Genomic DNA, 16,742 nt, shown 5'->3' with positions numbered 1-16,742 from the left:
GTGCGTGTGAGAGTGTGTGTGATCGTGCTTGTGTGAAAAAAGAAAAAAAAAGTGCATGTGTGATTGTGCGTGTGTGAGCGTGCACGTGTGTGTGAAAAAAAGAGTGCGTGTGTGTGAGCGTGCTCGTGTGTGAAAAAAAGTGCGTGTGAGTGTGTGTGTGATCTTGCGCATGACAAAAGTGCGTGTTCTGTCCATTTGTTCAAAGCTGAGAAGCCCGGCATGATCAACGCACACTCTCTGATTCCGTTACATTTAAAACTTATTTATTGTAAAAGTGAAATGTTTAGTTGATTTAATCCATGATCCATAATTCTTAACAACTGCATATAATGAAATTGAGAAAATTAAAGCGTGGTCAAAAAGTGTGTTTTACCAAGCTCCCCTCTTTTCCCCTTTCCCCAAACCATCCAGTAACATTTCCCCTCTTGACCAAAAACTCAGGTGCTTCATTATCCAAAAGAAAAATAAAAGGACAAAATTCAATATCACAAAGCATAACACATTTCTGCATTTGACACAAAATTAAATGAACTAATAATAAATAATAAATGTATGCAAAATGGCTGTAACAGTGTGTGTGTGTGTGCATGTGAATAAATCAATAAATAAATAAAAATATTATTAATAATGATAATAATAATAATAAATACTTCTTTCAAAACCCTCATCCAGTGCCAAAGAGTTGTTTGTACTTTTTTATTGTATTGTGTTTTTTGAACTTGAAATACAAAGGCAGGTTGAAGATATTACGTTGATTCACCATTAATAGTTCAACGTTTGCGCAGTCATTTAACATTAACCGTTGTTTCAACGTTGAAACAACAACAGACCGTATTTAAACCATATTTCAACCACATTTTAACGTTGAAGGTCGGTCGTGTGCCAGCTGTGTAATAAGAATTACATAGAGAACACATGTATATAAGTACACTGTTGGAAATTATATTTAAAATTTATTAGCATTACAGTATTAATTAAACTGCTTATTTTAATATCTTTATATTTACAGTATAAATCAAACTGTTTGTCTGCTTAGTATCAAAAGTGTCTTACAGACACTCTAAAAGAGCCAACAAAGCATAATCTAAGTTGCAATAACAGGATGCTTTATTGCATTTACAAACAGAGTTGACATTTGGAAATGGAAGGCTGGAATCATCGCATTTAGTTCTAGACAAGAAATGTATGTATCCGACGTCTGTGACCCCGAGGTGTGAAGAGTGGCTGACAGGTAGTCAATTTTGAGAATTAGGCAGACAAGTTTTCAGACTCGCAGAGTAGCAAAGGTGGGGGCTTATACCCAGATCATACTATAAAGTACAGGTGGAAAAGTATGTGTTTGAGAGACCTGCACACAAAGCTACAGAGTAGAGTAGTAAGGCTTTTGTGTATTCTCTCCAGAGCGCTCTGTATTTTTATTTGCTTTTAATAAAAGGTTAAAGACAAGACTGGTTATCTTTTTTGCATCAAACGGACGTGCTGCGCTAAGGTGAAAAAGGATCTAAGCGCAACAACATGCACAGATTAGAATTATTTATCATTCACATCACTTCTTTTATGTACCTCTCTAATTATTGTTGTCAGAGTGTTGTCATGTTAACATCTATGTGTTGAATGAGCTAAACCCATATATGAGCTGAACCCCTCCCTGATTGGGTCTGGAGTGGTGGCGGTGTGATTTGTGATTTGATATTACAAAGGTACATAATTTTGGAAAAACAAATTTCGTTGAAGCTCAATTTATTGCATTACATATGTACATAATAAATGTTATGTTTTGTGGGGCAGTCATGGACTGGAGGTAGGGAACTGGTCTTGTGACCAGAGGGTCATGGGTTCGATTCCCAGACCTGAGGCCATGACTGAGGTGCCCTTGAGCAAGGCACCTAACCCCAACTGCTCCCCGGGCGCCGGGCTAGGGCTGCCCACCGCTCTGGGCACGTGTGCTCCACAGCCCCCTAGTAATCACTGGTGTGTGTGTGTGAACTGCACAGATGGGTTAAAAGCGGAGGACAAATTTCGATTGGGGTGTAAAAAATCACAATTGACAAAATATGGCACAATTACATTTACATGTTTCATTAATGATAAACTCACATGTTGTAGCCACATGTTATATACCCACTGGCACATTTCTTCCCAACCACCCTATCTGGCAATGTTTTTCTATTTCAGCTCGGTTGAACAAGACAGCACCTCCAGCCAAGCCGCTGAAGATGCTCTCCACCATTAGCCAGCTCTCCTCCCTGGGCTCTGAGAGTATCCCTCATCACACCGCCCCTCTGTATGAGAGTGAGGAGTTATAGATCTTAGTAGTATTTGTTTTTTCCTGATGTTAACTGCAGAATGACGAGCACCATTTATCTTTGTACTTACATAATGCAATTATGTTAAAGTAGTCCTTCTCCCATCCTTTGCATTTTGTCAAATGCACTTTAGCTTGTGGTTCTCATTGTATCTTTCAATAAATTAGATGTAAGAAGTAAGTTTGCCATTCCAACAGAATAAACCGCCTCCACCACTGAGAAATGCCACTGACAGGTTGTGACAATGTGATGGTGTATTTTTTTTGTTGGGATTTGAACAGTTCAATATCACAAGCTTCAGCACTGGAATTCATTAAAAATTATTTGTGAGGCCTTTAACAAGTGACAGTGTGCTGTGTCATATTTCTGTTTGTTCCATGCATGCTAACCCTAGCCTCTGCCTTCAGAATAGCTTCAGTCCTTCTTAGAATTCTCCTCTGTGCCCAGTTGTGCTGAGATTGGACCAATGAGGACCATTTAGTCATGTTGATCAGTTGGTTTACATTAATGTTTAGAACTCATGATTAGCAAGGCAATGGAAGGCACTTTACTTCATTCTGATGATCATTAAATCACTTTTGAATTTCTTCCTGCTGTGTTTCTGGATTAAATATCTATACATTTTGAAGGTGTGGTGTTTGATCTGATCTTACAAAATAGCCTTATATTCCTTGTCCATTACACAGCCACATACAGCAATCATCTGACATAAGGACAAGAACAGGTTGGTCGTCATGATGTTTCAAAGCTCAAAAATATTTTTATTTATTTATGCATTAATTTGAATTGGATAGGATCTAATTGGATCAAAGGGGTGCTGCACCAGATCTGTACTATCCAAGTCTATACTTGTACAATGTACTTTCATCCCCTTAAGTCGTCGTCTATCCCAGCTAGCTTCAACTTTTGTGGTTTGTCTACACTTTCCATCTGATGCCATGATTTCTGACACTTATCCTCTTACTTCACTAATTAATTTGGCCATTATTGCATCAACAATGTGAGCACAAAAACTATTTGGTCATTTTTCAACTCAGATGTTGTCGTGTAACCTTAAATTGTTTTGAAAATTCTCATATAAAAGTACTGATTCTGTTTCGTAGCTGAAACATAATGGCTTCATGTTCAAAACTATCACCCATATGCTTGCATTTGTAATTATATTTTATTTACTTTTAAATACTTTGTCATGTGTTCTTTCCATTATTTTGTACATCTGTACATCATTTGAAGATTTTGCCTTTCTGTCATTGTGTTTTAAATCAAATAATAATACAAACTATGTAAGGGCCATATATTTACTGTATAAATAAATACCAGCTGCCTTATTCATACATCCTATACAAAATCTAATTATTATATGATTATGTTTTGCTGGCAAAATGAACAAGGTGTTAACTTGTGCAATGGCTTGGGATTGTACAGAGTACATTTACTTAGACCAACCAAAATCTCGCCTAGGGCACCACATTGGTCAGGGCCGGCTCTGACTCTAAGTCAGATATATGTCCTACAGCAGCAAAGAAAACACTGACATAACATGTTAATATAGCATCCTGAACTGGTTTATAATTTTACTTTATTAATGAAATATATATATTTATATAATTTTACATACACCTTTATTACCCCTTCTCTGAAGGGTTAGAAGGGCCTGACTGCACACCACTGCAATGTAGTGCTTTTCAAGCACTATAATAATAATAAGAAGTATGAGGAATAAGCACTGTAATATTTTTGTTGAATTTGCATGTGGGATAGCATTAAGCTCCAGTGAAGATTACTAGCCCACCCCAGGTCTTCCACAGACAGCTGTAACGGGACTGTTTTTCCTTCGCGAGAGTGAGCCGTCCCATCACAACTGCGCTTTAGCTGAAACGGAAGCATGTCCGCTACGCACCGCACGCCGTTACTATGTTTTTATATGGAAGCTGCATTTTGATGCGGTTCTCGTCAACACGCTGACGTCACTACGCGGCATTTTAGAATCTAAACAGAATCCCAAAGTTTGTGTTCGAAACGAGACCAGAGTTGGTTGAACTGACGGAAAGTTTTGCGTTTAAAAAGCGTTCAATACAGAAACATCTGTTACATTCTGTTGTACGGCTGTCTGTCTACAGAGGTAAACGGTACAGACTACAGAGGTAAACATTTCTTTACACATTAGTCACTTCTTAATGAAGACGATCAACGATATGATGCGATGGATTTAAATTATTTACTTCAAAGCTAATCTGTAGTCCTGTATGCTAGCTTGTTTTTGTTTGACTGACGATCGTTATGCGGTTTAGCGGCTTTGTCCACTTCTGAAGTGAGAGTGGATTGATTATAAAATCGTATTTGGCAGGTTAGATCGTTTAAAGCTGAAAACAGCTGTCCGCGTTATCCTCGTGGCATGCCGTCCGTCCCTTTCGCTCGTGTTCCGTTTGTTTAACTTGCTGTCTTCGTAAGAGCGTCTCTGAACTTTGGTACCTGTTTAAAACTGTACGTTAGCAGCTTTGGTAGCTTTTTTTGAATGAGTTATTTATACCTTACACTCATTTTTACCCCATTTAAACGGAACCTAACACGTTAGTTCTATTGATGGGTAGTTACATAATCAGGGATGAAGGTGTTTAGCTGCGCCTGTATTTCTTCAGGTGATGGAGTCGTTGAGTGAGATGGAGCAGCGCTTGGTGCAGGAAGGACTGTCTGTGGACGCCTCCAGCTCTGAGCGTCTGGCTTTGCTGTGGCAGCTCTACGTGGAGAAGGACAAACGCGCGAGAGAGCTCACTCGGAACATACTGGAGCTGCGCTTGGAGCACGCGGCGGAGCTCAAAATCGTGAGTGTGTTTTCGAGCGATCCTGAATTGGCGAGATGAGTAAATGAGGCTATGGTAATTTTTTAGGATCACGTAGGAACAGATTTCTGTATCCAATGCACGTTGTATGTGTTTCTCGTGTGTTTGGCACCACGAAGACACTGCAGCCAAATGGTTTTCAGAAGACCATACTGCAGAGTCCTGAAGAGAACCCAGACCAAGTAAGGCCACACAGTGTGGTTTGGTTTTGTTATGGTTAATAATTTTTTTGTTAAAATGCAGTTTGGCCCAGAGAAACCTACAAACGTTCTTTCCCCACAAGGCTGAGTGCCTGCAAGGGCAGAGTCTGTGGAAGAAGACTCCTGGAGCTCAGACCAGTGCCGCAGACCATGGAGAGGGTTCACCCCGTACGTCTACACTGCTAATGCTTTATTATAGTTTGATAGGAAGAAACGCCGATGTGTGCCTGTCTCCCCCTTCCTGGCTGAGAAAACCAGCAACCTTTCTGTATTTGACCAGCAAATTAACCTGGCCTGCTCTTCCTTCTGACTAACTAACCTTCTCTGAGCACAGCAGCCCGATGGATGATGCAGCATGCATGCTCACCTGGGATGGAAAACGTCTACAGCGTGTTTCTGTCAGGTTCACGAGTCAGTCGTGCGCTGAACACGCATTTTTCTGCCCTGTTTAAGGCGAGCAGGCGGTCTGGTCAGGAGAATCTCCTGGAAGAGCGGAAGTGTCTGGAGAAGGATGTGGCTGAGGCGACCTCCAGGCTGCACATGGCCCACGGGGAGATCCACCGCCTCACTGAGGAGCTGGAGTCAGCCCGCTCGGCCCTCAGAGCCTACGGTGGGTGTCTGAGCAGGGACGGCCTGATCTCATCCACAAATGGTCGGATGTGCTGTCCACTTCCTCCTGTGCAAATAAGGAGGAGGGATGAGGGGAAATTTAAGTTATACTGGCCTGATGTAGTGTGTGTGTGTGTGTGTGTGTGTGTGTGTGTGTGTGTGTGTGTGTGTGTGTGTGTGTGTGTGTGTGTGTGTGTAAGCAAGCATCCATGCGTACATGTCTAACGTAAGTGTGTCCCTTCATAATGTCTGTGTTTCTGTGTTTCTTTCAGAGTCAGAGCTCCAGGCTGCTCAGCTAGAAGTTGAGCAACTTAGACAGGAAGTAGAGGACTGGAAACACCATGGTAACACACTCTTTCACATTTTTTTCTATCCTCAGCCAAATTAAATGTACATGATTAATTGGTTTGTAATTAGAAACAGTTGCTCAAGATTTCAAACAAAGAGAGAAACTGTTCTTCCTACAGATGTGGCTGAACACATCAAGGTAGAGGAGGTGAAGGAGTTCCTGGTGGCAGAGGTCCTTCAGCTGAAGACCACTGTTCACAAAATGAACACTGACTGCTTGCAGTTGCTTGAGCTGGTACGAAGAGATAAGTTAAACATCTAGTGTTATAGAAATGTATGGAACTTTGAGGAAGTCATTTCATGAAAGTTTATGAAATGGGCATTGAAGGATCCTGTGGAAGAAAAAATAATGGAATTATGTTTTCATGCAATATAATAATTATTAATATTATTCATAACATCATAATACAAAGTTTTTCAATCCTCTTTGAATCATTAGGTTAAAGACACTGACAGGGATGAAGGTGACAGTGACGAGGCGTTTACTCAGAAACTGTCAAAGGTTAAACAAAGCACCCTCACATTCGTGGAATCTCTAGATCCTCAGCACAAATTCGAAAATAACAGCTGTCTGCTTCCTTTAGAGTCAGATCCTCAGCACGACTTCTTCATCTAAAGTTAAGAGGAAGAAAGCACTACAGGACATCCATAAGAGGTGGGCACTTGATTTTTACTCGCTTTCAGTATTGTCAGTGGTTGTAATTACTGACGAGTCAGTTGGTTAAATGGTGATGTGTGTGCCTGATTCTGTAGGTGCCGCGAGGAGATGGAGGAGATGGAGGCTCGGCTTGAGCAGGAGACCCTGCAGAGGAAGAAAGCAGTGGAGGAATGTGAAGATCAGAGGAAGAGGAGGCAAGTGGCGGAAGACCTTACCCTGCAGCTGCAGGAACTGCAGGAGCAAAAAAATAGCGACCATGAGGCTGAAATCCAGCACCTTCAGAAGCAGGTGAGAGTCACCAGAGGGTTAGGGTGAAGGTTAGATGGTGAGGGTTAGATGGTTGTAATCCTGGTGAGGGTAGTATAGGTCTACCAGATGATCAAAGCAAAATGCTGTCTGCTGTGCATTCACAGATAGATCTCCTGGAAGAAATTGATGAAGTCAATGTTGAGAAATCTCAGAGACAGGACAGGAAGTGTGAGCAGCACCTGCAGCTGGTATGGAGGGGAGACGAGTCGCTCTGATGTTTGTGGAACTCTTTGACTCTTAGCTACGCTTTTTGACTAATCCTCTGGCCTTGTGACATTCTTAGCTGGAGTCTCTGACCACTGAACTGGACTGGGTCAGGACCACACTTCATGAAGAGAAAGAGCAGGCCAAACAACAACACTTGGCTGAGCAGGCCAAGGTGAGCACGGGCTTCAGGCTAACATGTAGTAACAGACCACAAATGCACATAGAGTGGAAATGCATGGTTATCTTAAACAGGGTTGTTGGAAGCACGTGTAACATCTTCACTTTGACTCAGCTGCAGGACTCCTGGACATGGTGCAAGAGGCTAAATGAGGAGCTCAAGAGGACTCGTGATCTCCTCATGAACAGTGACGAACAGCTGCTTGCTCAGAGTGAGAGGAACAGCCAACATCACAGCAGCATCAACGTCCTAGAGCAAGACCTGAAGACGTGCCAGCCTCAGGAGCAGGACCAGTACCTGTTCCAGCACGAGCAGGTGGACTCTGTGGTGAGAGAGGTAAAGCCTGTTTGCCAAGTGTCTTAATGTTCACAGTGTGGAATGTGAACATGGAATGTAGATGACAGAGTGCCTTACACCTGGCCCTTACACCTGGCCTTTACACCTGGCCTTTACACATGTCCTTTACACTGGACCCTTACACCTGTCCCTTCTTTACACCTGTCCCTTACACCTGGTCTTTACACCTGACCCTTACACCTGTGCTTTACGACACCCAGCAGCTAAATGCAGAGAAGACTCACAGCAAACACACTAACAACCTGGAGCTGGAGCTTAGGGACATGGTGGCTGAGATGTCCACCTTGAAGAATCAAGTGGAGAACTCCCAACAGCAGTGGTACTGAGAGCTGCCATCCACTAGACTAGGGCACTCCACAGACTAGTGAACTCCACAGACAATTACAGTAAAAAGATATGATTTATGACATAGTTGTAAGAAACATAAGGAATTTGTTATTGCGGTTCAGATCAAAGTGGCTAGGCTCTACAATATTAGCAAGGTGATGTGTGATAGGCTCCGCCCTCTCTGAAACCTTTTTTTTGCTTCTTAATGTCATACAGGAAGCGCTTAGCAGTGAGGGAGGAGGAGCTGCGGCTGGAGGTGGAGTCACTGCTGGCCAATAACGCTCAGCTGAGTCAGGCCAAGGCGGAGCTTGCTCGGCAGGTCCAAGACCTGGAGATAACTAAGGTGATTCTTTCACACAGGTCTCTGCATGGTTAGGGCCAGGGTTAGGTTAATCTAACCCTAACCCTGCAGTCTCCATACATGACCACTAACCCACCACATAAAACAGACAGTGTCAGACAGAGCTCCCTCATACATATAGCTGTATCATACACAATATAGCTGTTTTATAGCTGTCGTATAGCTAAGCATGAAGGCTGTTCTAAGAAAGCACTCTGTGTTTTATTTTCAATAAATAAGGAGAAACTGACCCTCAGCCAGCAGGACTATGAGAAAGTCCACACGCAGCTCCAGGAAGCCGATGTTAACTTGTCCTTTCAGATCAGGTAGAGAGACGCCTAACCATCATATGTACGAAATTCTCCATTTGAAAGCACTACGCATGCTGGTTTCACGCTGCCATTTTAAACATGCTTAGAAAAGTACTTATTCCTTCTCCATTTCTAAACTGATTCAATGTGTCTCCAGCAAGCAGCATGACAGGAAGCTACGGCACAGAGAGAGACTTTGCAAGGCCAAAGAGGTGTATCTCAGGGAGACGGCCTGGCGAGACGAGAAGATCGTGGAGCAGCAGAGGGAGCTGGAGATCCTCAGCATGCGTCTTCAGAGGGTAAAGCGCATCTGAGGATAGTCAGATACTGAAATATTGAGGTTCAGGTTGTTTCTCTCCAAGAGAGTGACATGGTGAAGATACTGAGATACTGAGGTTGAGGGTGTTTCTCCAGGAGAGTGACATGGTGAAGATACTGAAATACTGAGGTTGAGGGTGTTTCTCCAGGAGAGTGACATGGTAAAGATACTGAAATACTGAGGTTGTGGGTGTTTCTCTCCAGGAGAGTGACATGGTGAAGATACTGAGGTTGAGAGTGTTTCTCCAGGAGAGTGACATGGTGAAGATACTGAGATACTGAGGTTGAGGGTGTTTCTCTCCAGGAGAGTGACATGGTGAAGATACTGAAATACTGAGGTTGAGGGTGTTTCTCTCCAGGAGAGTGACATGGTGAAGATACTGAAATACTGAGGTTGTAGGTGTTTCTCTCCAGGAGAGTGACATGGTGAAGATGGTGCAGACTGAGAACGAGGCTCTGCTCCTTAACAAGAAAGAGCTGCTCTGTCGGTTGAATGAAGAGGAGGGTGCCAGAGCAAGTGCTGTTGCCACAACAACGTCCATGCACCGAAGGTTACAACACTGAAACAGTTTCCTCTTTTCTTAATACTGAAGATGGTGACGGTTATCTTCTTCCCATCTTGTGAGTTTTTTTTACTGATAAACATGCACTTTTTCTCATCCAGGCTGGATCTTCTTAAGAAAGAGCTTTGGCAGAGAGATGAAAAGCTGATAAAGTACATAGAGCTTGACAACCTCATTAGACAGCTGCTCAACTGCCAATCGCTCACTGCTTCTGAGGTTTGTGTTTTAAATGAATACCCTTTAATTACTGAGAACACTGAAATGCTGCTGAAAGGTTGAATAACAACTTAAGTACATTTCTTATCAACTCCTCATCATCCTGAGAGAAACTTAAGTGTACTGCCAGCAGCCCTGTGTGACTTTGATGCTCCTGGGGCGATTCTCCCAGGAGACACCTGGCCTGATTCACCGAGCCTCATTCCCTTCTGCTTTCATACAGGACCTGAAGAGGCTGATATTGTTAAAGACCCAGATCAGTGAGGGCACTGTGTAAGGTAAGACTGTTTTTCCATTCCTAATAATCCTTGAGTAACATGTCATTGGTTGCTATTTTATTTTGTAATTCTTAATTTAAAAACTAGAACGTTATAGAATAGTGCATTGTTAAATTTGCATATGATTTGCATATGACTACATCACAAAGCTTGGGGTGTTTGAGAGGAATGCCTGCATGACTTTACCTGTGATTATGGGCTGTTATATGTGTAGTGTTGCGTGGAAGCACTCCATATATATTTATGACATGGAAATAAGTTGTTGATTCATTATAGCAGTGGGATACAAAGACAAAACCCAAAGCATCCGGCAAAAAAACACCAGATAAAAATATCAGCTAAAGACATTTCTGACATTAAGGACAGACTGTAAGGACAGGCCTACTGTTTTTCAAACATTACAAAGCTAAACTATCTACATTTGCACAAATACTACAAATGCGATACCACTCGCTCGCAGAGGTTTAAATTATGCTGATGGCGTGGAGGAACATTCACTGATAACCATACATCTATAATTATAAATCCTTTAAATTTACAGTGCTGTCGGTAACGGTCTACCACTGTAGATTTGTGTACCCTCCTATAATCTTAATTCGACATTATTGTTAAGCAGTATTCTGAACTAGTCATTTAGAGCTGTCTAGATTGGATGTCGGCTAGTATCTTTCACCCAGGAGCCTGGGGTGACCCCTAGCAAAAGGCAGGGGTCAGCTCCGAGAGGTAAGGTAGCTGGGAGCGGTTAGTGGGTGGAGTAGCCTCGCCCCAGGGAGGCACCCTGCACACTCAGGCACCACGGACGAGAGGGGAGCAGGTTGCACTCCATCCACACACCATGGGGGGCTCAGCGGTCAGAGGCCCGCTAGGGTGTGATGGCCCTGTGACCAACTGGGGCGTGGTTGTCATCTCATTGATGGCCCAGTCGGTCCAGGGCCACGCCCAATGAGGGGGAGCTAACCTATTTGTGTGTTTGTGTTACAGCTCCAGGACTGCAGGAAGCAGGTCTCTGCCTTGTCCCTGCCCAGTGAGGAGGAGCTACTCTGTGTGTTTGTGTTACAGCTACTGGACTGCAGGGAGCAGGTCCCTGCCTTGTCCCTGCCCAGTGAGGAGGAGCTACTCTGTGTGTTTGTGTTACAGCTACTGGACTGCAGGGAGCAGGTCCCTGCCTTGTCCCCGCCCTCCCCCTTTGTTTTGTGTGCTGCCGCTGTGTTCCGCACACCCGGTGGAGGGGAGTGCGCCTTGGTGGGGGGGACTGTCACGGTATGGCGGGCCCCCTACTGGTCGCCTCCATCTACAGTGGCAATTGTCCTGTTGTTGTGTTGTGTTCGTCCCTCAGGTGGGTGGAGCCCGCGATCCATCTCACCTGAGGGTCATTTGTTTGTCTATATTTGTCTTGTGCGCGTGTGTGAAAAAAGAGTGAGCGTATGAGAGTGCGCGTGTGAGGTGAGCGTGCACATGTGTCAAAAAAGAGTGCGCGTGTGAGCGTGCATGTGTGTGAAAAAAAAGTGCGCGTGTGTGAGCGTGCGCGTGTGAAAAAAAAGTGAGTGTGCGTGCGATCGTGTGTGGGGAAAAAAGAGTGCACGTGTGTGAACAAAGGAGTGCGCGTGTGTGAAAAAAAAGTGCTACAGCCTATAGCGGCAGTTGTCCTGTTGTTGTGTTGTGTTCGTGCCTCAGGTGGTTGGAGCCCATGATCCATCTCAACTGAGGGTCATTTGTTTGTACCAGTTGCGCGTGTGAGCGTGCACGTGTGTGGGGAAAAAAAAGAGTGCGCGTGTGTAAAAAAAATTGCTACAGCCTACAGCGGCAGTTGTCCTGTTGTTGTGTTGTTTTCGTCCCTCAGGTGGGCGGAGCCCGCGATCCATCTCACCTGAGGGTCATTTGTTTGTACCAGTTGCGCGTGTGTGAGCATGCACGTGTGTGGAAAAAAAAAGAGTGCGCGTGTGTAAAAAAAAAAGCGCTACAGCCTACAGCGGCAGTTATCCTGTTGTGTTGTGTTCGTCCCTCAGGTGGGCGGAGCCCGCAATCCATCTCACCTGAGGATCATTTGTTTGTACCAGTTGCGCGTGTGTGAGCGTGCACGTGTGTGGGGGAAAAAAAGAGTGCGCGTGTGTAAAAAAAATTGCTACAGACTACAGCGGCAGTTGTCCTGTTGTTGTGTTGTGTTCGTCCCTCAGGTGGGTGGAGCCCGCGATCCATCTCACCTGAGGGTCATTTGTTTGTACCAGTTGCGCGTGTGTGAGCGTGCACGTGTGTAGAAAAAAAAAGAGTGCGCGTGTGTAAAAAAAAAGCGCTACAGCCTACAGCGGCAGTTGTCCTGTTGTGTTCGTCCCTCAGGTGGGCGGAGCCCGCGATCCAACTCACCTGAGGGTCATTTGTTTGTACCAGTTGCGCGTGTGTGTGTGCACGTGTGTGGGGAAAAAAAAATTGCTACAGCCTACAGCGGCAGTTGTCCTGTTGTTGTGTTGTGTTCGTCCCTCAGGTGGGCGGAGCCCGCGATCCATCTCACCTGAGGGTCATTTGTTTGTACCAGTTGCGCGTGTGTGAGCGTGCACGTGTGTGGGGGAAAAAAAGAGTGCGCGTGTGTAAAAAAAAAAGTGCTACAGCCTACATCGGCAGTTGTCCTGTTGTTGTGTTGTGTTCGTCCCTCAGGTGGGCAGAGCCCGCGATCCATCTCACCTGAGGGTCATTTGTTTGTACCAGTTGCGCGTGTGTGAGCGTGCACGTGTGTGGAAAAAAAAAGAGTGCGCGTGTGTAAAAAAAAGTGCTACAGCCTACAGCGGCAGTTGTCCTGTTATGTTCATCCCTCAGGTGGGCGGAGCCTGCGATCCATCTCACCTGAGGGTCATATGTTTGTACCAGTTGCGCGTGTGTGTGAGCGTGCACGTGTGTGGGGGAAAAAAAGAGTGCGCGTGTGTAAAAAAAAAAGTGCTACAGCCGACATCGGCAGTTGTCCTGTTGTTGTGTTGTGTTCGTCCCTCAGGTGGGCGGAGCCCGCGACCCATCTCACCTGAGGATCATTTGTTTGTACCAGTTGCGCGTGTGTGAGCGTGCACGTGTGTGGGGGAAAAAAAGAGTGCGCGTGTGTAAAAAAAAAAGTGCTACAGCCGACATCGGCAGTTGTCCTGTTGTTGTGTTGTGTTCGTCCCTCAGGTGGGCGGAGCCCGCGACCCATCTCACCTGAGGATCATTTGTTTGTACCAGTTGCGCGTGTGTGAGCGTGCGCGTGTGTAAAAAAAATTGCTACAGACTACAGCGGCAGTTGTCCTGTTGTTGTGTTGTGTTCGTCCCTCAGGTGGGCGGAGCCCGCGATCCATCTCACCTGAGGGTCATTTGTTTGTACCAGTTGCGCGTGTGTGAGCGTGCACGTGTGTAGAAAAAAAGAGTGCGCGTGTGTAAAAAAAAAAGCGCTACAGCCTACAGCGGCAGTTGTCCTGTTATGTTCGTCCCTCAGGTGGGCGGAGCCCGCGATCCATCTCACCTGAGGGTCATTTGTTTGTACCAGTTGCGCGTGTGTGAGTGTGCACGTGTGTGGAAAAAAAAAAAAGAGTGCGCGTGTGTAAAAAAAAGCGCTACAGCCTACAGCGGCAGTTGTCCTGTTATGTCGTGTTTGTCCCTCAGGTGGGCGGAGCCCGCGATCCATCTCACCTGAGGGTCATATGTTTGTACCAGTTGCGCGTGTGTGAGCGTGCACGTGTGTGGGAAAAAAAAGAGTGCGCGTGTTTTAGTTTTAGTTTTATTATTAGGATCCCCATTAGCTGCTATCTCAGAGCTGCTATTCTTCCTGGGGTCCAAAAAGACAAACCACACTAACAATACAAGCCAACTTAATAACAATAACAACAATCATAAAATTAAAATTAAAAATTAATACTAACAATAATAATAATAACCATAATAATAAGAACAATAATAATAATCGTTACCATTATTGCCATTATCATTCTCACCATCACCATAATGACATTATCAACAATATCAACAACTGAATAAGTAAAAAAAATAAAAAATAAATCCGCTTATAAATAAATACAGCAGTAACATAAAAAAGAAGTTTAAACTAAAAAAGACAATTTAACTTAATTCCATTAATTTATATTATTTGTTAAATAATGTTTCTTAATTTGTTTTTTAAACATAAATTTGCCCTCTATTTTAAGTAATGAAACTGGCAATGAGTTCCACTCCTTCATAGCTCTATAAATTACAGTTCGGCACATATAATTAGTTTTTGCTCTAGGTAATTTGAAATAGTTTTTTGTTGTATATCTTGTGGAATTGGTTTCTCTTTCTTTTACACGCTCCATTTGACCATAGAGCTCCACTGGATGTTTTTGTTCATATATGTTTTTAACTAATCTTACAAGGGTCATCTTGCACCTGTCTTCAACCTTTAACCATTCAAGTTTTTCATGCATTTTATTAGTGCTTGTTCTATATGGACATTTTAATGTAATTCTTGCTGCTTTGTTTTGTATTATTCGCGTGTGTAAAAAAAAAAGTGCTACAGCCTACAGCGGCAGTTGTCCTGTTATGTTCGTCCCTCAGGTGGGCGGAGCCCGCAATCCATCTCACCTGAGGGTCATTTGTTTGTACCAGTTGCGCGTGTGTGAGCTTGCATGTGTGTGGGGAAAAAAAAGAGTGCGCGTGTGTAAAAAAAAAAAGTGCTACGGCCTACAGCGGCAGTTGTCCTGTTGTGTTGTGTTCGTCCCTCAGGTGGGCGGAGCCCGCGATCCATCTCACCTGAGGGTCATTTGTTTGTACCAGTTGCGCGTGTGTGAGCGTGCACGTGTGTGGGGGAAAAAGGGAAAAAAAGTGCGTGTGATCGTGCGTGTGTGAAAAAAAGTGTGCATGTGTGAGTGTGCGTGTGTGTGAAAAAAAAAGTGCGTGTGAGAGTGTGTGTGATCGTGCTTGTGTGAAAAAAGTGCATGTGTGATTGTGCGTGTGTGAGCATGCGCGTGTGTGAAATAAATAAAGTACGCGTGTGAGAGTGCAAGTGTGAGCGTGCATGTGTGTGAAAAAAAGAGTGCATGTGTGTGGGAAAAAAAATTGCCACAGCCTACAGCGGCAGTTGTCCTGTCATGTTGTGTTTGTCCCTCAGGTGGGCGGAGCCCGCGATCCATCTCACCTGAGGGTCATTTGTTTGTCCCAGTTGCGCGTGTGTGAGCGTGCACGTGTGTGGAAAAAAAAAAGAGTGCGCGTGTGTAAAAAAAAAAAAAGCGCTACAGCCTACAGCGGCAGTTGTCCTGTTATGTTCGTCCCTCAGGTGGGCGGAGCCTGCGATCCATCTCACCTGAGGGTCATTTGTTTGTCCCAGTTGCGCGTGTGTGAGCTTGCATGTGTGTGGGGAAAAAAAAGAGTGCGCGTGTGTAAAAAAAAAAGTGCTACGGCCTACAGCGGCAGTTGTCCTGTTGTGTTCGTCCCTCAGGTGGGCGGAGCCCGCGATCCATCTCACCTGAGGGTCATTTGTTTGTACCAGTTGCGCGTGTGTGACCGTGCACGTGTGTGGGGAAAAAGGGAAAAAAAGTGCGTGTGATCGTGCGTGTGTGAAAAAAAGTGTGCATGTGTGAGTGTGCGTGTGAGCGTGCGTGTGTGTGAAAAAAAAAGTGCGTGTGAGTGTGTGTGATCGTGCTTGTGTGAAAAAAGTGCATGTGTGATTGTGCGTGTGTGAGCATGCGCGTGTGTGAAATAAATAAAGTACGGTGTGAGAGTGCAAGTGTGAGCATGCATGTGTGTGAAAAAAAGAGTGCATGTGTGTGGGAAAAAAAATTGCTACAGCCTACAGCGGCAGTTGTCCTGTCATGTTGTGTTTGTCCCTCAGGTGGGCGTAGCCCGCGATCCATCTCACCTGAGGGTCATTTGTTTGTCCCAGTTGCGCGTGTGTGAGCGTGCACGTGTGTGTAAAAAAAAAAGAGTGCGCGTGTGTAAAAAAAAAAAAAGCGCTACAGCCTACAGCGGCAGTTGTCCTGTTATGTTCGTCCCTCAGGTGGGCGGAGCCTGCGATCCATCTCACCTGAGGGTCATTTGTTTGTCCCAGTTGCGCGTGTGTGAGCTTGCATGTGTGTGGGGGAAAAAAAGAGTGCGCGTGTGTAAAAAAAAAGTGCTACAGCCGACATCGGCAGTTGTCCTGTTGTTGTGTTGTGTTCGTCCCTCAGGTGGGCGGAGCCCGCGATCCATCTCACCTGAGGGTCATTTGTTTGTACCAGTTGCGCGTGTGTGAGCGTGCACGTGTGTGGAAAAAAAAAGAGTGCGCGTGTGTAAAAAAAAGCGCTACAGCCTACAGCGGCAGTTGTCCTGTTATGTCGTGTTTGTCCCTCAGGTGGGCGGAGCCCGCGATCCATCTCACCTGAGGGTCATATGTTTGTACCAGTTGCGCGTGT

At 44.7% G+C, this 16,742-nt stretch overlaps 1 protein-coding gene across 6 annotated transcripts; it reads left to right on the top strand.

Moving 5' to 3' along the window:
- Positions 1-4,144: 4,144 nt before the first annotated feature.
- On the top strand, positions 4,145-15,572 carry LOC143527563 (uncharacterized). Of its 6 annotated transcripts, none has more exons than XM_077022877.1 (19): positions 4,145-4,450; positions 4,946-5,128; positions 5,800-5,956; positions 6,228-6,299; positions 6,423-6,538; positions 6,743-6,805; positions 6,888-6,958; positions 7,057-7,249; positions 7,375-7,458; positions 7,554-7,649; positions 7,776-7,991; positions 8,213-8,331; positions 8,556-8,682; positions 8,920-9,005; positions 9,148-9,289; positions 9,723-9,859; positions 9,973-10,087; positions 10,311-10,365; positions 11,347-15,572. In XM_077022877.1, the coding sequence occupies exons 2-18, from the start codon at positions 4,949-4,951 to the stop codon at positions 10,362-10,364; spliced, it is 2,028 nt and encodes a 675-aa protein (XP_076878992.1). In that variant the 5' UTR covers positions 4,145-4,450; positions 4,946-4,948; the 3' UTR covers position 10,365; positions 11,347-15,572. The 6 variants fall into 6 exon arrangements, with proteins under 6 accessions (XP_076878992.1, XP_076878994.1, XP_076878993.1 ...); XM_077022879.1 differs by having other exon boundaries at positions 7,770-7,982; positions 8,216-8,331; XM_077022878.1 differs by having other exon boundaries at positions 7,770-7,982.
- Positions 15,573-16,742: the final 1,170 nt, after the last annotated feature.

This window comes from Brachyhypopomus gauderio, chromosome 11 (genome assembly GCF_052324685.1).
Source record: "Brachyhypopomus gauderio isolate BG-103 chromosome 11, BGAUD_0.2, whole genome shotgun sequence".
NCBI lineage: Eukaryota > Metazoa > Chordata > Actinopteri > Gymnotiformes > Hypopomidae > Brachyhypopomus > Brachyhypopomus gauderio.
The sequence above is the reverse complement of the archived record's forward strand: the minus strand, read 5'-3'. Positions and strand labels throughout refer to the sequence as shown.

Excerpts from the sequence above, each read along its gene's own strand:
- LOC143527563 (XM_077022874.1), top strand. The coding sequence starts at position 4,949 with ATGGAGTCGTTGAGTGAGATGGAGCAGCGCTTGGTGCAGGAAGGACTG. Across the intron at positions 8,332-8,555 it reads GAGAACTCCCAACAGCAGTG|GAAGCGCTTAGCAGTGAGGG; the intron begins GTACTGAGAGCT and ends AATGTCATACAG. Across the intron at positions 9,006-9,147 it reads AACTTGTCCTTTCAGATCAG|CAAGCAGCATGACAGGAAGC; the intron begins GTAGAGAGACGC and ends ATGTGTCTCCAG.